Source organism: Rhinoderma darwinii, chromosome 6 (genome assembly GCF_050947455.1).
Source record: "Rhinoderma darwinii isolate aRhiDar2 chromosome 6, aRhiDar2.hap1, whole genome shotgun sequence".
Lineage (NCBI taxonomy): Eukaryota > Metazoa > Chordata > Amphibia > Anura > Rhinodermatidae > Rhinoderma > Rhinoderma darwinii.
Genome location: NC_134692.1, coordinates 1032648 through 1056760, shown reverse-complemented (window position 1 = coordinate 1056760; position 24113 = coordinate 1032648). Strand labels below are relative to the sequence as shown.

The 24113-nt window shown below is 42.0% G+C and overlaps 1 protein-coding gene across 1 annotated transcript in view; it reads left to right on the top strand.

Moving 5' to 3' along the window:
* The window catches only part of DPP10 (dipeptidyl peptidase like 10), a 285774-nt gene extending 262629 nt beyond the window's left edge, over positions 1 to 23145 (top strand). Inside the window, 6 exon segments of the mRNA XM_075831017.1 lie at positions 92 to 191; positions 9131 to 9189; positions 13800 to 13872; positions 21256 to 21317; positions 21319 to 21330; positions 22366 to 23145. Coding sequence (XP_075687132.1) covers positions 92 to 191; positions 9131 to 9189; positions 13800 to 13872; positions 21256 to 21317; positions 21319 to 21330; positions 22366 to 22503 — 444 coding nt within the window. The 3' untranslated portion in view covers positions 22504 to 23145.
* The last annotated feature ends 968 nt before the right edge of the window (positions 23146 to 24113 follow it).

Sequence of the window (24113 nt, the reverse complement as noted above, 5' to 3'; positions counted from 1 at the left end):
GTCCTGATGGGTGTCCTGATGGGTGGCTCCGCCAGTTTCTATTCATGAGGCCTTTGTGGTTTATTATAACTGCACGCGTTTCTCCCCTCAGGGCTACGGCGGGTACATCGCATCCATGATCTTAAAAGCCAATGAAAGACTGTTCAAATGTGGAGCCCTGATTGCCCCCATCACCGACATGAGGTTATATGGTGAGTAAAGCAAACATTGCCACATGCCCCCAATACACAGAATATGTTACACCGAAGTCTGCTCAATCTGTAATTACCACAAAATATCAGCCAGAATTATATGTGTAAAAGTGGGACGAGACCTCACACATATACATGTATACATACAAGGGGGGTCCTCACACACATACATGTATACATACAAGGGGGGTCCTCACACATATACATGTATACATACAAGGGGGGTCCTCACACACATACATGTATACATACAAGGGGGGTCCTCACACACATACATGTATACATACAAGGGGGGTCCTCACACACATACATGTATACATACAAGGGGGGTCCTCACACATATACATGTATACATACAAGGGGGGTCCTCACACACATACATGTATACATACAAGGGGGGTCCTCACACACATACATGTATACATACAAGGGGGGTCCTCACACACATACATGTATACATACAAGGGGGGTCCTCACACATATACATGTATACATACAAGGGGGGTCCTCACACACATACATGTATACATACAAGGGGGGTCCTCACACATATACATGTATACATACAAGGGGGGTCCTCACACACATACATGTATACATACAAGGGGGGTCCTCACACACATACATGTATACATACAAGGGGGGTCCTCACACACATACATGTATACATACAAGGGGGGTCCTCACACACATACATGTATACATACAAGGGGGGTCCTCACACACATACATGTATACATACAAGGGGGGTCCTCACACATATACATGTATACATACAAGGGGGGTCCTCACACATATACATGTATACATACAAGGGGGGTCCTCACACACATACATGTATACATACAAGGGGGGTCCTCACACACATACATGTATACATACAAGGGGGGTCCTCACACACATACATGTATACATACAAGGGGGGTCCTCACACACATACATGTATACATACAAGGGGGGTTCTCACACATATACATGTATACATACAAGGGGGGTCCTCACACATATACATGTATACATACAAGGGGAGACCTCACACATATACATGTATACATACAAGGGGGGTCCTCACACACATACATGTATACATACAAGGGGGGTCCTCACACACATACATGTATACATACAAGGGGGGTCCTCACACACATACATGTATACATACAAGGGGGGTCCTCACACATATACATGTATACATACAAGGGGGGTCCTCACACATATACATGTATACATACAAGGGGGGTCCTCACACACATACATGTATACATACAAGGGGGGTCCTCACACACATACATGTATACATACAAGGGGGGTCCTCACACACATACATGTATACATACAAGGGGGGTCCTCACACACATACATGTATACATACAAGGGGGGTTCTCACACATATACATGTATACATACAAGGGGGGTCCTCACACATATACATGTATACATACAAGGGGAGACCTCACACATATACATGTATACATACAAGGGGGGTCCTCACACACATACATGTATACATACAAGGGGGGTCCTCACACACATACATGTATACATACAAGGGGGGTCCTCACACACATACATGTATACATACAAGGGGGGTCCTCACACATATACATGTATACATACAAGGGGGGTCCTCACACATATACATGTATACATACAAGGGGGGTCCTCACACATATACATGTATACATACAAGGGGGGTCCTCACACATATACATGTATACATACAAGGGGGGTCCTCACACTTATACATGTATACATACAAGGGGGGTCCTCACACACATACATGTATACATACAAGGGGGGGTCCTCACACATATACATGTATACATACAAGGGGGGTCCTCACACATATACATGTATACATACAAGGGGGGTCCTCACACACATACATGTATACATACAAGGGGGGTCCTCACACACATACATGTATACATACAAGGGGGGTCCTCACACACATACATGTATACATACAAGGGGGGTCCTCACACATATACATGTATACATACAAGGGGGGTCCTCACACATATACATGTATACATACAAGGGGGGTCCTCACACATATACATGTATACATACAAGGGGGGTCCTCACACATATACATGTATACATACAAGGGGGGTCCTCACACATATACATGTATACATACAAGGGGGGTCCTCACACACATACATGTATACATACAAGGGGGGTCCTCACACATATACATGTATACATACAAGGGGGGTCCTCACACATATACATGTATACATACAAGGGGGGTCCTCACACATATACATGTATACATACAAGGGGGGTCCTCACACATATACATGTATACATACAAGGGGGGTCCTCACACATATACATGTATACATACAAGGGCGGTCCTCACACACATACATGTATACATACAAGGGGGGTCCTCACACACATACATGTATACATACAAGGGGCGTCCTCACACATATACATGTATACATAAAAGGGGGGTCCTCACACATACATGTATACATACAAGGGGGGTCCTCACACATATACATGTATACATACAAGGGGGGTCCTCACACATATACATGTATACATACAAGGGGGGTCCTCACACACATACATGTATACATACAAGGGGGGTCCTCACACATATACATGTATACATACAAGGGGGGTCCTCACACATATACATGTATACATACAAGGGGGGATCTCACACATATACATGTATACATACAAGGGGCGTCCTCACACATATACATGTATACATACAAGGGGGGTCCTCACACATATACATGTATACATACAAGGGGCGTCCTCACACATATACATGTATACATACAAGGGGGGGTCCTCACACATATACATGTATACATACAAGGGGGGTCCTCACACATATACATGTATACATACAAGGGGGGATCTCACACATATACATGTATACATACAAGGGGGGTCCTCACACATATACATGTATACATACAAGGGGGGTCCTCACACATATACATGTATACATACAAGGGGGGGGGTCCTCACACATATACATGTATACATACAAGGGGAGTCCTCACACACAAACATGTATACATACAAGGGGGGTCCTCACACATATACATGTATACATACAAGGGGGGTCCTCACACACATACATGTATACATACAAGGGGGGGTCCTCACACATATACATGTATACATACAAGGGGGGTCCTCACACATATACATGTATACATACAAGCGGGGTCCTCACACATATACATGTATACATACAAGGGGGGTCCTCACACATATACATGTATACATACAAGGGGGGTCCTCACACACATACATGTATACATACAAGGGGCGTCCTCACACATATACATGTATACATTCAAGGGGGGTCCTCACACATATACATGTATACATACAAGGGGGGGTCCTCACACATATACATGTATACATACAAGGGGGGTCCAAGGGGGGGTCCTCACACATATACATGTATACATACAAGGGGGGTCCTCACACACATACATGTATACATACAAGGGGGGTCCTCACACACATACATGTATACATATAAGGGGGGTCCTCACACATATACATGTATACATACAAGCGGGGTCCTCACACACATACATGTATACGTACAAGGGGGTGTCCTCACACATATACATGTATACATACAAGGGGGGTCCTCACACATATACATGTATACATACAAGGGGGGTCCTCACACATATACATGTATACATACAAGGGGGGTCCTCACACATATACATGTATACATACAAGGGGGGTCCTCACACATATACATGTATACATACAAGGGGGGTCCTCACACATATACATGTATACATACAAGGGGGGTCCTCACACATATACATGTATACATACAAGGGGGGTCTTCACACATATACATGTATACATACAAGGGGGGGTCCTCACACATATACATGTATACATACAAGGGGGGTCCTCACACGTATACATACAAGGGGGTCCTCACACATATACATGTATACATACAAGGGGGGTCCTCACACACATACATGTATACATACAAGGGGGGGACCTCACACACATACATGTATACATACAAGGGGGGTCCTCACACATATACATGTATACATACAAGGGGGGGTCCTCACACATATACATGTATACATACAAGGGGGGACCTCACACACATACATGTATACATACAAGGGGGGGTCCTCACACACATACATGTATACATACAAGGGGGGACCTCACACACATACATGTATACATACAAGGGGGGGACCTCACACATATACATGTATACATACAAGGGGGGGACCTCACACACATACATGTATACATACAAGGGGGGGACCTCACACATATACATGTATACATACAAGGGGGGTCCTCACACACATACATGTATACATACAAGGGGGGACCTCACACACATACATGTATACATACAAGGGGGGTCCTCACACACATACATGTATACATACAAGGGGGGGACCTCACACATACATGTATACATACAAGGGGGGGTCCTCACACATATACATGTATACATATAAGGGGGGGTCCTCACACATATACATGTATACATACAAGGGGGGTCCTCACACATATACATGTATACATACAAGGGGGGATCTCACACATATACATGTATACATACAAGGGGGGGGTCCTCACACATATACATGTATACATACAAGGGGGGTCCTCACACATATACATGTATACATACAAGGGGGGTCCTCACACATATACATGTATACATACAAGGGGGGATCTCACACATATACATGTATACATACAAGGGAGGGGTCCTCACACATATACATGTATACATACAAGGGGGGATCTCACACATATAAATGTACACATACAAGGGGGGACCTCACACATATACATGTATACATATAAGGGGGGTCCTCACACATATACATGTATACATACAAGGGGGGTCCTCACACACATACATGTATACATACAAGGGGGGATCTCACACATATACATGTATACATACAAGGGGGGTCCTCACACACATACATGTATACATACAAGGGGGGATCTCACACATATACATGTATGCATACAAGGGGGGTCCTCACACATATACATGTATGCATACAAGGGGGGATCTCACACATATACATGTATACATACAAGGGGGGATCTCACACATATACATGTATACATACAAGGGGGGGACCTCACACACAAACATGTATACATACAAGGGGGGATCTCACACATATACATGTATACATACAAGGGCGGTCCTCACACACATACATGTATACATACAAGGGGGGTCCTCACACATATACATGTATACATACAAGGGGGGTCCTCACACATATACATGTATACATACAAGGGGGGGTCCTCACACATATACATGTATACATACAAGGGGGGGACCTCACACACATACATGTATACATACAAGGGGGGGTCCTCACACATATACATGTATACATACAAGGGGGGGACCTCACACACAAACATGTATACATACAAGGGGGGGTCCTCACACATATACATGTATACATACAAGGGGGGGGTCCTCACACACAAACATGTATACATACAAGGGGGGGTCCTCACACATATACATGTATACATACAAGGGGGGGACCTCACACACAAACATGTATACATATAAGGGGGGTCCTCACACATATACATTTATACATACAAGGGGGAGACCTCACACATATACATGTATACATACAAGGGGGGTCCTCACACACATACATGTATACATATAAGGGGGGTCCTCACACACATACATGTATACATATAAGGGGGGTCCTCACACATATACATGTATACTTACATGGGGGGTCCTCACACACATACATGTATACATACAAGGGGGGTCCTCACACATATACATGTATACATACAAGGGGGGGTCCTCACACATATACATGTATACATACAAGGGGGGTCCTCACACATATACATGTATACATACAAGGGGGGTCCTCACACACATACATGTATACATACAAGGGGGGTCCTCACACATATACATGTATACATACAAGGGGGGATCTCACACATATACATGTATACATACAAGGGGGTTCCTCACACACATACATGTATACATATAAGGGGGGTCCTCACACACATACATGTATACATACAAGGGGGGATCTCACACATATACATGTATACATACAAGGCGGTTCCTCACACATATACATGTATGCATACAAGGGGGGACCTCACACATATACATGTATACATACAAGTGAGGGTCCTCACACACATACATGTATACATACAAGGGGGGTCCTCACACATATACATGTATACATACAAGGGGGGTCCTCACACATATACATGTATACATACAAGGGGGGTCCTCACACATACATGTATACATATAAGGGGGGTCCTCACACATATACATGTATACATACAAGGGGGGTCCTCACACATATACATGTATACATACAAGGGGGGTCCTCACACACATACATGTATACATATAAGGGGGGTCCTCACACATATACATGTATACATACAAGGGGGGTCTTCACACATATACATGTATACATACAAGGGGGGGACCTCACACACAAACATGTATACATACAAGGGGGGTCCTCACACATATACATGTATACATACAAGGGGGGTCCTCACACATATACATGTATACATACAAGGGGGGGACCTCACACACATACATGTATACATACAAGGGGGGTCCTCACACACATACATGTATACATACAAGGGGGGTCCTCACACATATACATGTATACATACAAGGGGGGTCCTCACACACATACATGTATACATATAAGGGGGGTCCTCACACATATACATGTATACATACAAGGGGGGGTCCTCACACATATACATGTATACGTACAAGGGGGGTCCTCACACACATACATGTATACATATAAGGGGGGTCCTCACACATATACATTTATACATACAAGGGGGAGACCTCACACATATACATGTATACATACAAGGGGGGTCCTCACACACATACATGTATACATATAAGGGGGGTCCTCACACATATACATGTATACATACAAGGGGGGTCCTCACACATATACATGTATACATACAAGGGGGGTCCTCACACACATACATGTATACATATAAGGGGGGTCCTCACACACATACATGTATACATATAAGGGGGGTCCTCACACATATACATGTATACATACAAGGGGGGTCCTCACACACATACATGTATACATACAAGGGGGGTCCTCACACATATACATGTATACATACAAGGGGGGTCCTCACACATATACATGTATACATACAAGGGGGATCTCACACATATACATGTATACATACAAGGGGGGGTCCTCACACATATACATGTATGCATACAAGGGGGGTCCTCACACATACATGTATACATACAAGGGGGGGACCTCACACATATACATGTATACATACAAGGGGGGTCCTCACACACATACATGTATACATACAAGGGGGGTCCTCACACATATACATGTATACATACAAGGGGGGTCCTCACACATATACATGTATACATACAAGGGGGGGTCCTCACACATATACATGTATACATACAAGGGGGGGACCTCACACACAAACATGTATACATACAAGGGGGGGTCCTCACACACATACATGTACACATACAAGGGGGGTCCTCACACACATACATGTATACATACAAGGGGGGGTCCTCACACATATACATGTATACATACAAGGGGGGGTCCTCACACACATACATGTATACATACAAGGGGGGGTCCTCACACACATACATGTATACATACAAGGGGGGTCCTCACACATATACATTTATACATACAAGGGGGAGACCTCACACATATACATGTATACATACAAGGGGGGTCCTCACACACATACATGTATACATATAAGGGGGGTCCTCACACATATACATTTATACATACAAGGGGGAGACCTCACACATATACATGTATACATACAAGGGGGGTCCTCACACACATACATGTATACATATAAGGGGGGTCCTCACACATATACATGTATGCATACAAGGGGGGATCTCACACATATACATGTATACATACAAGGGGGGTCCTCACACATATACATGTATACATACAAGGGGGGTCCTCACACATACATGTATACATATAAGGGGGGTCCTCACACACATACATGTATACATATAAGGGGGGTCCTCACACATATACATGTATACATACGAAGGGGGGTCCTCACACACATACATGTATACATACAAGGGGCGTCCTCACACATATACATGTATACATACAAGGGGGGTCCTCACACATATACATGTATACATACAAGGGGGGTCCTCACACACATACATGTATACATACAAGGGGGGTCCTCACACATATACATGTATACATACAAGGGGGGTCCTCACACATATACATGTATACATACAAGGGGGGTCCTCACACATATACATGTATACATACAAGGGGGGTCCTCACACATATACATGTATACATACAAGGGGGGTCCTCACACATATACATGTATACATACAAGGGGGGTCCTCACACATATACATATAAAGGGGTTAGGCTTTACACAGTTTCATCACAGGACAGCAATGGAGATGCCATAAAATACTAGGAAAGATTTAATAAATAACATTATGGGGATTATTATCTAACGGTCCCTAATAGTGATCAGAAGACCCCAAAAAAGAACCCAAAACAAAGTGCTAGCAGGGATCTCTTATCTGTCTGACCTGATTGCCAAGAGGAACTCGTCTCCATCACCGGATTTTCCCCATCTTGTTGCCATCACTATGTCCCGGTGCAGTGTACCCCATCTGACATGGGGGGTCCATGTGACTTTTTAACTGTTACTTGTCTTTTTCCTATTTACAATAATGGTTTAGCGGCTCGTCATGGGGTTATTGGTCCTGATGGTTTCCTGGGGGAGGATATTGCATGTGACTGCTGGGCGGTAAATGTTGCTTGTCTTTTCCGCAGCTTCAGCCTTCTCAGAGCGTTACCTGGGGATGCCGTCTGCTGAAGACAACACCTATCAGGTAGGAGGATGAGGGACCGGATCATCCAGGAGGGACCGAGAGCAGCACAGGGGGAAACACTGCCCTGACGCCTCGCACTGGTCGTAATGGGCTCGGGGGTCTTCATGTTGGGGATCGTGACTTATCACAGAGCATGCAGTTAGTGGGTTACAACTGGAGGGTGAAGACATGGGTGAGCAGGATCAGGTAAGTAGCTGGGTTAATGTAGTTAGGGGCAGTAGAAAGGGGTCAAAGACAAGGAAGGCCGATCCGGTTTCTGACATTCCAGGCAAAATTGCCAAGTTGGGTGATGATGCGAGGGTGTCAGTCTCAGAAATGGCAGCCCTAGTGGATACTGATCTCCCTAACAGCCGGGAGAACAGCCCAGCTAGTAGTCGGCGGGATGGTAATGCAGGTAAGCCAAGACAATTGATAGTCGTAGGGGATTCTATAATCAGGAAGACGGATAGAATTATTTGTCGCCAAGACCACCTCAACCGAATGGTTTGCTGTCTCCCTGGTGCCAGGGTTCGGCATGTGGTGGAACGGGTGGACAAATTGCTGGGAGGGGCTGGTGATGATCCAGCTGTCGTGGTCCATGTCGGTACCAACGACAGAATAAATGGTAGGTGGAGGAGCCTTAAGAATAATTTTAAAGAACTAGGCTACAAGCTGAAGGGAAGGACCTCCAAGGTTGTATTCTCAGGAATACTGCCTGTGCCATGCGCATCACAGGAAAGACAGCGGGAGCTCAGGGAGGTAAATGCATGGCTGAAGTCTTGGTGTAGAGGAGAAGGATTTGGGTTCCTAGAGCACTGGGCTGACTTTTCATTGGGGTACAAACTGTATTCTGCAGATGATTTGCACCTAAATGGAAGTGGGTCCGCTGTGCTGGGGGAGAGAATTCTAGCTGGGGTGGCGGAGTATTTAAACTAGGGCTGAGGAGGGAGGTCAATGTAGAAAAAAAAGGGGTAGCCAGGTTAGAGAGGGGTCAGACTATATTGGTGGAGGGAGAAACAGAATGTGGGGAGAGGACTAGACAACAAGATAAGGAGATCCTTTCGTTACAAAACATCAGTGTAAATAAAAAGGACCGATTAATGTCAAATCACATTTCTGATAATAAAAGTGAAAAACTGACAGGCAAGTTAAAGTGTATGTTCACAAATGCCAGAAGTCTAGCAAGCAAAATGGGGGAGCTGGAGGCCTTGATACTGGAAGAAAATATAGATATAGTTGGTGTTGCTGAAACATGGCTGGACTCTTCACATGACTGGGCTGTAAATCTACAGGGTTTTACACTTTTTCGTAAAGACAGGACAAATAGGAAAGGTGGTGGTGTATGTCTGTATGTGAGAAGTGATATGAAGGCGGTGGTGTATGTCTGTATGTGAGAAGTGATATGAAGGCGGTGGTGTATGTCTGTATGTGAGAAGTGATATGAAGGCGAGTGTGAAAGAGACAATAGTGGGTGAAGACTGTGAGGAGGTTGAAACCTTGTGGGTGGAACTAGAAAGGGAGGTAAACACTGAAAAAATTACTTTTGGTGTAATCTATAGACCCCCCAATATAACTGAGGAGATGGATGTTCAGCTATATAAACAGATGGAGCGGGCTGCAGAGGCGGGTACTGTAGTGATAATGGGAGATTTTAATTTCCGGGATATTAATTGGTGTCATGGTTCGGCTTCAACTGCAAAGGGGAGACATTTCCTCAACCTGTTGCAGGAAAATTTTATGGGCCAGTTTGTGGAAGACCCGACTAGAGGTGAAGCTCTGTTGGATCTGGTCATTTCTAATAATGCAGATCTTGTTGGTAACGTCAATGTTCGTGAAAACCTCGGTAACAGTGATCATAATATAGTTACATTTTACCTATACTGTAAAAAACAAAGCCAGGCTGAGAGGACAAAAACATTTAATTTTAAGAAAGCCAATTTCCCCAGGATGAGGCTGCAATTCAGGATATAGACTGGGAAGAACTAATGTCAAATAATGGGACAAATGATAAATGGGAGATTTTCAAATCTACTTTGAGTTATTATAGTGCAAAATGTATTCCTACAGGTAACAAGTATAAACGACTAAAATTAAACCCCACATGGCTTACACCTTCTGTGAAAGGGGCAATACATGACAAAAAAAGGGCATTTAAAAAATACAAATCTGAGGGTACAGCTGTAGCCTTTGTAAAATATAAAGAGCTTAATAAAATCTGTAAAAATGTAATAAAATTAGCAAAAATACAAAATGAAAGGCAGGTGGCCAAGGATAGTAAAACAAATCCTAAAAAATTCTTCAAGCATATAAATGCTAAAAAGCCACGGTCTGAACATGTAGGACCCCTAGATAATGGTAATGGGGAGTTGATCACAGGGGATCAAGAGAAGAAAGAGTTACTAAATGGGTTCTTTAGCTCTGTATATACAACTGAAGAAGGAGCAGCTGATGTAGCCGGTGCCAGTGCTGAGGAGCTGATGTAGCCGGTGCCAGTGCTGAGCAGCTGATGTAGCCGCTGCCAGTGCTGTTAATATATCGGCTGATATACTGAATTGGATGAATGTAGAGATGGTCCAAGCTAAATTAAATAAAATAAATGTGCACAAGGCTCCGGGACCAGATGGGTTACACCCTAGAGTTCTTAAAGAGCTTAGTTCAGTTATTTCTGTCCCCCTTTTCATAATATTCAGAGAATCTCTAGTGACTGGTATAGTGCCAAGGGACTGGCGCAGGGCAAATGTGGTGCCTATTTTCAAAAAGGGCTCTAGGTCTTCCCCGGGTAATTATAGACCAGTAAGCTTAACATCCATCGTGGGGAAAATGTTTGAGGGGCTATTGAGGGACTATATACAGGATTATGTGACAATAAATAGCATTATAAGTGACAGCCAGCACGGTTTTACTAAGGACAGAAGTTGTCAAACTAACCTAATCTGTTTTTATGAAGAGGTGAGCAGAAGTCTAGACAGAGGGGCCGCTGTGGATTTAGTGTTTTTGGACTTTGCAAAGGCATTTGACACTGTCCCCCATAGACGCCTAATGGGTAAATTAAGGACTATAGGTTTAGAAAATATAGTTTGTAATTGGATTGAGAATTGGCTCAAGGACCGAATCCAGAGGGTTGTGGTCAATGATTCCTTCTCTGAATGGTCCCCGGTTATAAGTGGTGTACCCCAGGGTTCAGTGCTGGGACCACTATTATTCAACTTATTTATTAATGATATAGAGGATGGGATTAATAGCACTATTTCTATTTTTGCAGATGACACTGAGCTATGTAATATAGTTCAGTCTATGGAAGATGTTCATGAATTACAGGCAGATTTAAACAAACTAAGTGTTTGGGCGTCCACTTGGCAAATGAAGTTTAATGTAGATAAATGTAAAGTTATGCATCTGGGTACCAACAACCTGCATGCATCATATGTCCTAGGGGGCGCTACACTGGGGGAGTCACTTGTTGAGAAGGATCTGGGTGTTCTTGTAAATCATAAACTCAATAACAGCATGCAGTGTCAATCAGCTGCTTCAAAGGCCAGCAGGATATTGTCGTGTATTAAAAGAGGCATGGACTCGCGGGACAGGGATGTAATATTACCACTTTACAAAGCATTAGTGAGGCCTCATCTAGAATATGCAGTTCAGTTCTGGGCTCCAGTTCATAGAAAGGATGCCCTGGAGTTGGAAAAAATACAAAGAAGAGCAACGAAGCTAATAAGGGGCATGGAGAATTTAAGTTATGAGGAAAGATTGAAAGAATTAAACCTATTTAGCCTTGAAAAAAGACGACTAAGGGGGGACATGATTAACTTATATAAATATATTAATGGCACATACAAAAAATATGGTGAAATCCTGTTCCTTGTAAAACCCCCTCAAAAAACAAGGGGGCACTCCCTCCGTCTGGAGAAAAAAAGGTTCAAGCTGCAGAGGCGACAAGGCTTCTTTACAGTAAGAACGGTGAATTTATGGAATAGCCTACCGCAGGAGCTGGTCACAGCAGGGACAGGAGACACCGCAGGAGCCGTCACAGCAGGGACAGTAGACACCGCAGGAGCCGTCACAGCAGGGACAGTAGACACCGCAGGAGCTGGTCACAGCAGGGACAGGAGACACCGCAGGAGCCGTCACAGCAGGGACAGGAGACACCGCAGGAGCCGTCACAGCAGGGACAGGAGACACCGCAGGAGCTGGTCACAGCAGGGACAGTAGACACCGCAGGAGCTGGTCACAGCAGGGACAGTAGACACCGCAGGAGCCGTCACAGCAGGGACAGTAGACACCGCAGGAGCCGTCACAGCAGGGACAGTAGGCACCGCAGGAGCCGTCACAGCAGGGACAGTAGACACCGCAGGAGCCGTCACAGCAGGGACAGGAGACACCGCAGGAGCTGGTCACAGCAGGGACAGTAGATGGCTTTAAAAAAGGGTTAGATAATTTCCTAGAACAAAAAAATATTAGCTCCTATGTGTAGAAATTTTTCCTTCCCTTTTCCCTTCCCTTGGTTGTACTTGATGGACATGTGTCTTTTTTCAGCCGTACTAACTATGATTCCTGGGGCAGATTCCATCCATGACTGTGATGCCGGTAACAGCGCAGGATATAATGATCTCCACTATTCTCTATTCTAGGCCTCCAGTGTCCTGCACAACATTCATGGCTTCAAAGTAAAGAACCTATTACTGGCCCATGGCATGGCAGACGGTGAGTGGCGCAGGATTGTGGTCAGTAATTGTGGAGTTAGTGTTAATAGAGGTAAAGATAGGGATCGGGGTATCGCTAGTAGAGTGTAGAATATAGCAGATATTTGACGGTCGTATAGAAGACGGTTCCACAATCTGATATGTATCTTCCAAGGGAACAAAATTCCAGCCTATAGGCAAGAAGGCAATTCCTTAGTCCACATCGTGTGGTTTTTGGATTTCTCTTCAACTTGTAGTTCCACGCAGGGATGTAGAGATGCTGCGATCCCAGTCCAACACCGCACTGTATCTCCAAAGAGGGAGCAAGGAAACAAATAGCGCAACACTTTTTGGACCCGTTCACTTCACGCTTTTTATTCCATTCTTACAATAAAGGGAAAAGGTTTAATACCCGGCATAATCCACAGCATGCGGCACGCCAAACTACATAGCCCAACCCTGGGTTTCGCCCTTCCGCCTTCCTCTGGGGCATGTAAAGCGTGAACTTAGACAAAGATTTAAATAGCCGCCCAAAAAAAACCACATAAAATGTAACATATAATTAGCATAATTACTACACACATAAAATATAAAAATCACATACAAATATATATTGCATAGTAAATGATGACAGTAAAAACATCATGAAGAGAAAATATATATAATAATAATCAAAAGATGTGGAAACGTGTTACCGCTGCTTCACCGACGCTGACGCTGACTTTGCATTTTTGTTCATCCAAAATCCGTGGGGAAACCTACGGGACTTACCAGCTCAAAACATTATTGTCCCAATTTAGATTTCAAACTAAAATGTTTCTTCTATATTCAGAGATCGTGTCTAAATATAAATCCCCTGCCGTAAGTATTCATTGTAGGTCTGGCGATCACTTTAAACCTTTTCCCTTTATTGTAAGAATGGAATAAAAAGCGTGAAGTGAACGGGTCCAAAAAGTGCTGCGCTATTTGTTTCCTTGCTCCCTCTTTGGAGATACAGTGCGGTGTTGGACTGGGATCGCAGCATCTCTACATCCCTGCGTAGAACTACAAGTTGAAGAGAAATCCAAAAACCACACGATGTGGACTAAGGAATTGCCTTCTTGCCTATAGGCTGGAATTTTGTTCCCTTGGAAGATACATATCAGATTGTGGAACCGTCTTCTATACGACCGTCAGAGCGGTAAAATATCTGCTATATTTTATTTGTATTTGGGTGTAGAGGATTCCACCTGGCTTAATTTCGCCTGCTCCTGTCCAAATATCACATATTGAGTACAGAGCCGGGGATTATCTAATATTCAGTACTGTCTAGAGTAAGACTTACTTTTAGGAGGGCTAGAGATGGGGTTAGTATTAGTAGAGGTAGAGTTATAGTTAGTATTAGTAGGGGTAGAGTTAGGTTTAGTATTAGTAGGGGTAGAGTTAGGGTTAGTATTAGTAGGGGTAGAGTTAGGGTTAGTATTAGTAGAGTTAGGGTTAGTATTAGTAGAGTTATAGTTAGTATTAGTAGGGGTAGAGTTAGGGTTAGTATTAGTAGGGGTAGAGTTAGGGTTAGTATTAGTAGAGTTAGGGTTAGTTTAAGTAGTGTGTAGAGTTAGTATTAGTAGGGGTAGAGTTAGGATTAGTATTAGTAGGGGTAGAGTTATAGTTAGTATTAGTAGGGGTAGAGTTAGGGTTAGTATTAGTAGGGGTAGAGTTAGGGTTAGTATTAGTAGTGTATAGAGTTAGGGTTAGTATTAGTAGAGTTATAGTTAGTATTAGTAGGGGTAGAGTTAGGGTTAGTATTAGTAGGGGTAGAGTTAGGGTTAGTATTAGTAGAGTTAGGGTTAGTATAAGTAGTGTGTAGAGTTAGTATTAGTAGGGGTAGAGTTAGGATTAGTATTAGTAGGGGTAGAGTTATAGTTAGTATTAGTAGGGGTAGAGTTAGGGTTAGAATTAGTAGGGGTAGAGTTAGGGTTAGTATTAGTAGAGTAAGAGTTAGGGTTAGTATTAGTAGGGGTAGAGTTAGGGTTAGTATTAGTAGGGGTAGAGTTAGGGTTAGTATTAGTAGAGGGTAGAGTTAGGGTTAGTATTAGTAGGGGTAGAGTTAGGGTTAGTATTAGTAGAGTTAAGGTTAGTATAAGTAGTGTGTAGAGTTAGTATTAGTAGGGGTAGAGTTAGGGTTAGTATTAGTAGGGGTAGAGTTAGGATTAGTATTAGTAGGGGTAGAGTTAGGTTTAGTATTAGTAGGGGTGGAGTTAGGGTTAGTATTAGTAGGGGTAGAGTTAGGGTTAGTATTAGTAGAGTTAGGGTTAGTATTTAGTAGAGTTATAGTTAGTATTAGTAGGGGTAGAGTTAGGGTTAGTATTAGTAGGGGTAGAGTTAGGGTTAGTATTAGTAGAGTTAGGGTTAGTATAAGTAGTGTGTAGAGTTAGTATTAGTAGGGGTAGAGTTAGGATTAGTATTAGTAGGGGTAGAGTTATAGTTAGTATTAGTAGGGGTAGAGTTAGGGTTAGTATTAGTAGGGGTAGAGTTAGGGTTAGTATTAGTAGAGTAAGAGTTAGGGTTAGTATTAGTAGGGGTAGAGTTAGGGTTAGTATTAGTAGGGGTAGAGTTAGGGTTAGTATTAGTAGGGGTAGAGTTAGGGTTAGTATTAGTAGAGGGTAGAGTTAGGGTTAGTATTAGTAGGGTAGAGTTAGGGTTAGTATTAGTAGAGTTAAGGTTAGTATAAGTAGTGTGTAGAGTTAGTATTAGTAGGGGTAGAGTTAGGGTTAGTATTAGTAGGGGTAGAGTTAGGATTAGTATTAGTAGGGGTAGAGTTAGGTTTAGTATTAGTAGGGGTGGAGTTAGGGTTAGTATTAGTAGGGGTAGAGTTAGGGTTAGTATTAGTAGAGTTAGGGTTAGTATTAGTAGAGTTATAGTTAGTATTAGTAGGGGTAGAGTTAGGGTTAGTATTAGTAGGGGTAGAGTTAGGGTTAGTATTAGTAGAGTTAGGGTTAGTATAAGTAGTGTGTAGAGTTAGTATTAGTAGGGGTAGAGTTAGGATTAGTATTAGTAGGGGTAGAGTTATAGTTAGTATTAGTAGGGGTAGAGTTAGGGTTAGTATTAGTAGGGGTAGAGTTAGGGTTAGTATTAGTAGAGTAAGAGTTAGGGTTAGTATTAGTAGGGGTAGAGTTAGGGTTAGTATTAGTAGGGGTAGAGTTAGGGTTAGTTAGTAGAGGGTAGAGTTAGGGTTAGTATTAGTAGGGGTAGAGTTAGGGTTAGTATTAGTAGAGTTAAGGTTAGTATAAGTAGTGTGTAGAGTTAGTATTAGTAGGGGTAGAGTTAGGGTTAGTATTAGTAGGGGTAGAGTTAGGTTTAGTATTAGTAGGGGTAGAGTTAGGGTTAGTATTAGTAGAGTTAGGGTTAGTTTAAGTAGTGTGTAGAGTTAGTATTAGTAGGGGTAGAGTTAGGATTAGTAGGGGTAGAGTTATAGTTAGTATTAGTAGGGGTAGAGTTAGGGTTAGTATTAGTAGGGGTAGAGTTAGGGTTAGTATTAGTAGTGTTTAGAGTTAGGGGTTAGTATTAGTAGAGGTAGAGTTATAGTTAGTATTAGTAGGGGTAGAGTTAGGGTTAGTATTAGTAGAGTAAGAGTTAGGGTAGTATTAGTAGGGGTAGAGTTAGGGTTAGTATTAGTAGAGTTAGGGTTAGTATAAGTAGTGTGTAGAGTTAGTATTAGTAGGGGTAGAGTTAGGGTTAGTATTAGTAGGGGTAGAGTTATAGTTAGTATTAGTAGGGGTAGAGTTAGGGTTAGTATTAGTAAGGGGTAGAGTTAGGATTAGTATTAGTAGAGGTAGAGTTATAGTTAGTATTAGTAGGGGTAGAGTTAGGGTTAGTATTAGTAGAGTAAGAGTTAGGGTTAGTATTAGTAGGGGTAGAGTTAGGGTTAGTATTAGTAGAGTTAGGGTTAGTATAAGTAGTGTGTAGAGTTAGTATTAGTAGGGGTAGAGTTAGGATTAGTATTAGTAGGGGTAGAGTTAGGGTTAGTATTAGTAGGGGTGGAGCTAGGGTAAGTATTAGTAGGGGAAGAGTTAGGGTTAGTATTAGTAGGGGTAGAGTTACGGTTAGTATTAGTAGGGGTAGGGTTAGTATTAGTAGAGTGTAGAGTTAGGGTTAGTATTAGTAGGGTTAGTATTCGTAGTGTGTAGAGTTAAGGTTAGTATTAGTAGGGGTAAGAGTTAGGGTAAGTATTAGTAGGGGAAGAGTTAGGATTAGTAGGGTTAGAGTTAGGATTAGTATTAGTAGGGGTAGAGTTATGGTTAGGATTAGTAGTGGGTGAGTTAGGTTAGTATTAGTAGGGGTAGAGTTAGGGTTAGTATTAGTAGGGGTAGAGTTAGGGTTAGTATTAGGGGTAGAGTTAGGGTTAGTATTAGGGGTAGAGTTAGGGTTAGTATTAGTAGGTTAGTCTTAGGATTCGTATTAGTAGGGGTAGAGTTAGGGTTAGTATTAGTAAAGGGTTAGGGTTAGTATTAGTAGAGTAAGGGTTAGGGTTAGTATTAGTAGTGTGTAGAGTTAGGGTTAGTTTTAGTAGAGTGTAGGGTTAGTATTAGTAGTGTGTAGAGTTAGGGTTAGTAGGGTAGAGTTAGGGTTAGTATTAGTAGGGTTAGGGTTAGGATTCGTATTAGTAGGGGTAGAGTTAGGGTTAGTAGGGGTAGAGTTAGGGTTAGTATAGTAGTGTGTAGAGTTAGGGTTAGTATTAGTAGTGTGTAGAGTAGGATTAGTGTTAGTAGGGGTAGAGTTAGGGTTAGTATTAGTAGTATGTAGAGTTAGGGTTAGTATTAGTAGTGTGTAGAGTTAGGGTTAGTATTAGTATGGGTAGAGTTAGGGTTAGTATTAGTAGAGTAAGGGTTAGGGTTAGTATTAGTAGAGTTAGGGTATTAGTAGGGTTAGAGTTAGGGTTAGGATTCGTATTAGTAGGGGTAGAGTTAGGGTTAGTATTAGTAGAGTTAGGGTTGATATTAGTAGAGTAAGGGTAGGGTTAGTATTAGTAGTGTGTAGAGTTAGGGTTAGTATCAGTAGTGTGTAGAGTTAGGGTTAGTATTAGTAGGGGTAGAGTTAGGGTTAGTATTAGTAGAGTTAGTATTAGTAGTGTGTAGAGTTAGGGTTAGTATTAGTATGGGTAGAGTTAGGGTTAGTATTAGTAGAGTAAGGGTTAGGGTTATTATTAGTAGAGTTAGGGTTAGTTTTGTAGGGGTAGAGTTAGGGTTAGTATTAGTAGTGTGTAGAGTTAGGGTTAGTATTAGTAGTGTTTAGAGTTAGGGTTAGATTATTAGTGTGTAGAGTTTGGGATAGTATTAGTAGTGTGTAGAGTTAGGGTTAGTATTAGTAGTGTGTAGAGTTAGGGTTAGTATTAGTAGTGTGTAGGGTTAGGGTTAGTATTAGTAGAGTTAGGGTTAGTATTCGTAGTGTGTAGAGTTAGGGTTAGTATTAGTAGAGTGTAGAGTTAGAATTAGTAGTGTGTAGAGTTAGTATTAGTAGTGTATAGAGTTAGGGTTAGTATTAGTAGGGGTAGAGTTAGGATAGTATTAGGGGTAGAGTTAGGGTTAGTATTAGTAGAGTAAGGGTTAGGGTTAGTATTAGTAGAGTAAGAGTTAGGGTTAGTATTAGTAGAGTTAGAGTTAGTATTAGTAGGGGTAGAGTTAGGGTTTGTATTAGTAGTGTGTAGAGTTAGGGTTAGATTAATAGTGTGTAGAGTAGGGTTAGTATTAGTAGGGGTAGAGTTAGGGTTAGTATTAGTAGAGTTAGGGTTAGTATTAGTAGGGGTAGAGTTAGGGTTAGTATTAGTAGAGTAAGAGTTAGGGTTACTAGGGGTAGAGTTAGGGTTAGTATTAGTAGAGTTAGGGTTAGTATAGTAAGGGTAGAGTTAGGGTTAGAATTAGTAGTGTGTAGAGTTAGGGTTAGTATTAGATGGGGTAGAGTTAGGGTTAGAATTAGTGTGTAGAGTTAGGGTTAGTATTAGTATGGTAGAGTTAGGGTTAGTATTAGTAGGGGTAGAGTTAGGGTTAGTATTAGTAGGGGTAGAGTTAGGGTTAGTATTAGTAGAGTAAGGGTTAGTATTAGTAGGGGTTAGAGTTAGGGTTAGTATTAGTAGGGGTAGAGTTAGGGTTAGTATTAGTAGGGGTAGAGTTAGGGTTAGTATTAGTAGAGGGTAGAGTTAGGGTTAGGGTTAGTATTAGTAGGGGTAGAGTTAGGGTTAGTATTAGTAGAGTGTAGAGTTAGGGTTAGTATTAGTAGTGTGTAGAGTTAGGGTTAGTATTAGTAGGGGTAGAGTTAGGGTTAGTATTAGTAGGGGTAGAGTTAGGGTTAGTATTAGTAGAGTAAGGGTTAGTATTAGTAGGGGTAGAGTTAGGGTTAGTATTAGTAGGGGTAGAGTTAGGGTTAGTATTAGGGGTAGAGTTAGGGTTAGTATTAGTAGGGGTAGAGTTAGGGTTAGTATTAGTAGGGGTAGAGTTAGGGTTAGTATTAGTAGGGGTAGAGTTAGGTTTAGTATTAGTAGTGTATAGAGTTAAGTTTAGTATTAGTAGGGGTAGAGTTAGGTTTAGTATTAGTAGTGTATAGAGTTAAGTTTAGTATTAGTAGGGGTAGAGTTAGGGTTAGTATTAGTAGTGTGTAGAGTTAGGGTTAGTATTAGTAGAGTAAGGGTTAGGGTTAGTATTAGTAGGGGTAGAGTTAGGGTTAGTATTAGTAGTGTGTAGAGTTAGGGTTAGTATTAGTAGGGGTAGAGTTAGGGTTAGTATTAGTAGTGTGTAGAGTTAGGGTTAGTATTAGTAGAGTAAGGGTTAGTATTAGTAGGGGTAGAGTTAGGGTTAGTATTAGTAGTGTGTAGAGTTAGGGTTAGTATTAGTAGGGGTAGAGTTAGGGTTAGTATTAGTAGAGTAAGGGTTAGTATTAGTAGGGGTAGAGTTAGGGTTAGTATTAGTAGGGGTAGAGTTAGGGTTAGTATTAGTAGTGTGTAGAGTTAGGGTTAGTATTAGTAGGGGTAGAGTTAGGGTTAGTATTAGTAGGGGTAGAGTTAGGGTTAATATTAGTAGAGTGTAGAGTTAGGGTTAGTATTAGTAGAGTGTAGAGTTAGGGTTAGTATTAGTAGGGGTAGAGTTATAGTTAGTATTAGTAGGGGTAGAGTTAGGGTTAATATTAGTAGAGTGTAGAGTTAGGGTTAGTATTAGTAGGGGTAGAGTTAGGGTTAGTATTAGTAGGGGTAGAGTTAGGGTTAGTATTAGTAGGGGTAGAGTTAGGGTTAGTATTAGTAGGGGTAGAGTTAGGGTTAGTATTAGTAGTGTGTAGAGTTAGGGTTAGTATTAGTAGAGTAAGGGTTAGGGTTAAGGGTTGGAAGATTCGCATATCAGGATATTGTAATCTTTTCTCCATCTCACTGATGTCTCTTCAGCAAAGGTCCATTTCCAGCATTCAGCAGAACTGATCAAACAGCTCATCAAGGTTGGGGTGAACCCACACGGTCCAGGTAAGCTGCTCCCCTGTACTCTCTGCTGCCTCTTCATCTGCACTGTGTTATCTTTATCGTTAATTTTATTTTTAGAAGAATCCTCTACCAAAATCCTAAATTTTACAGAATTTATCTTTACGTTTATAAATGTGGAAGATTCCAATTTAGATGGTGATGATGATTTATAATGATGATAAAGATAGTGATGATGATGATGATTTATAATGATGATAAAGATAGTGATGATGATGATGATGATGATGATTTATGATGATGATGAAGATGGTGATGATGATGATTTATAATGATGATGAAGATAGTAATGAAGATGGTGATGATAAAGATAGTGATGATGATGATGATGATTTATAATGATGATAAAGATAGTGGTGATGATGATGATGATGATGATTTATGATGATGATGAAGATGGTGATGATGATTTATAATGATGATGAAGATAGTGATGATGATGATGAAGATAGTGATGATGATGATGATGATGATGATGAAGATAGTGATGATGATTTATAATGATGATGAAGATAGTGATGATGATGATGAAGATAGTGATGATGATGATGATGAAGATAGTGATGATGATGAAGATAGTGATGATGATGATGTTGATGATTTATAATGATGATAAAGATAGTGATGATGATGATGATTTATAATGATGATGAAGATAGTGATGATGATTTATAATGATGATGAAGATAGTGATGATGATGAAGATAGTGATGATGATGAAGATAGTGATGATGATAAAGATAGTGATGATGATGATGATTTATAATGATGATGAAGATAGTGATGATGATGAAGATGGTGATGATTATTTATAATGATGATGAAGATAGTGGTGATGATTTATAATGATGATGAAGATAGTGATGATGATGATGATGATGAAGATAGTGATGATGATGAAGATAGTGATGATGAAGATAGTGATGATGAAGATGAAGATAGTGATGATGAAGATGATGATAATTACGCACTGCACCGCCTCGTCTTCGTTTTTCATAAACATTTGTCTTTTCCCTGTAGATTTATCCTGATGAAGGTCACAGCATTCTGTCTGATAAGAATCGCTTCCATCTGTACAGCACGTTGCTGCGCTTCTTCAGTGACTGCTCGCAGGGAGAAGCTGTTGTGCTGCCACTGGAGGTGGAGGAGGATGAATGAAGATAAGTGCAGGATTGTTCTTCATACTCACTGGTGTCCTCGCAGATTCTAGGACTGTGGCCCCCGGAGCTTTGCATCCACACACCTGAAGTGTTCTGCTGAGAAGGTTCTACCGGCGGGGGATGTACAGCGGATGCTCCTTTCCACATGAACCCCGTTTTGGATACAATTAGTGTAGTGCATGTTTTCTTCTGTTCCTTCACCAGACATTGTCCTATTGTTGATCTGCCCAGAGACGTCTCAGAATCTCCATCTGCCACGACACAAGTGCAATTTCCTCAGGATTTTCCTTCTGACAGATCTTCTTCCTTTAGTTGGTCCTGACTCTTCTTTTTCAGTCCAGACGGGCATCGCTATTTGGTAGAGAATTTTTTCATTACGTCCGTTTCTACGTCTCCACGAACTCTATATAAACAGTCTCCTTTGGTCTTTAAGGAAAACTTCTATTTTTCAAGCTGAATTGACGGCTCTGTTGGACAGGAGGTCCCAGGATTCACTGCAGATTTGCATTGAAGATGACAAGTGTTTTATTTGTCTGATTGGTTTATTATACAGAGAATATCTGGTTTGTTTTACTTTCCAATGTAAATTTCTCACTTGTATATATGAATACATCAATATTAAATTATGGTTTCCTATAAATCTTTGAACCCCTGTGTGCCGGCCTTATGGGGACCTGCCCAGATCCATCTACTAGCAGCGCACAGTCCGTCATTAGTAGCAGATGGTTCTCTGTGTTGTATTCATTGTGGGGGGTAGACAGTTCCGTTGGTGTACACAATGCCCAGGTGTAGGGAGTTACTGACGTGATGGCACCACCTTATCACGTAATCTGTGGTTTTAGCTGGGTGTAATCGGGTCACAAAGGGTCTGAAGAGGCTGAAGATATAGAGTCAGAAACTGCAAAAGTGAAGAAAACACCTCAGGAACCCACCGGGTTAACCATACCTAACCCGCCTAGTGTCCTTGGTAGGTAAGTAACCTCCCCCTTGATTAGGTTAAGCCTGTTCCCCCATAACAGCTGGAAGAACAGGCTGTATACTCGAGTCCAGAGAGGTTCTGGCAGAATGCACACACTGCCCAGGTAAAGCAACATGGGCACCAGGTAGGCCTTGGCCAAGTGAACCCTTTCCCTCAGGGTTAAGGACCAACCCTTCCATTGGTCGACCTTCTGCGCAACTAGATTCAGCCTATCCTCCCAGTTTTTCTTGGGGTAATCACCTGGGCCAAATTCCACTCCTAAAATTTTAGCAGACCCTTGAGGCTCTGGAAGGGTGTCCAGGAGGCCAAAACCAGGACCTCCTCCTCCCAGCCAGAGACTTTTGCACTTATCCCGGTTGATCTTGGACCCAGATGCCAGCGAGTAACGTTCCACTTACGACATCACCCATTCTGCCTCCCCTTTCAAGGAGACAAAGATGGAGACGTCGTCCGCGTACGCAACCACCCTCTGAGCGTCCTCTAGCCCTACCAGGCTAGCCCTGACTCCCGCCAATGGTTCACGATCAATCCTTCTGAGAAAGATATGGAAAAACAGAAAACACGGCGCCACATAGTGCAGATTACCCAGGCAAGGAGTAGTATATAATTGCAATGCTACTAACCTGGTG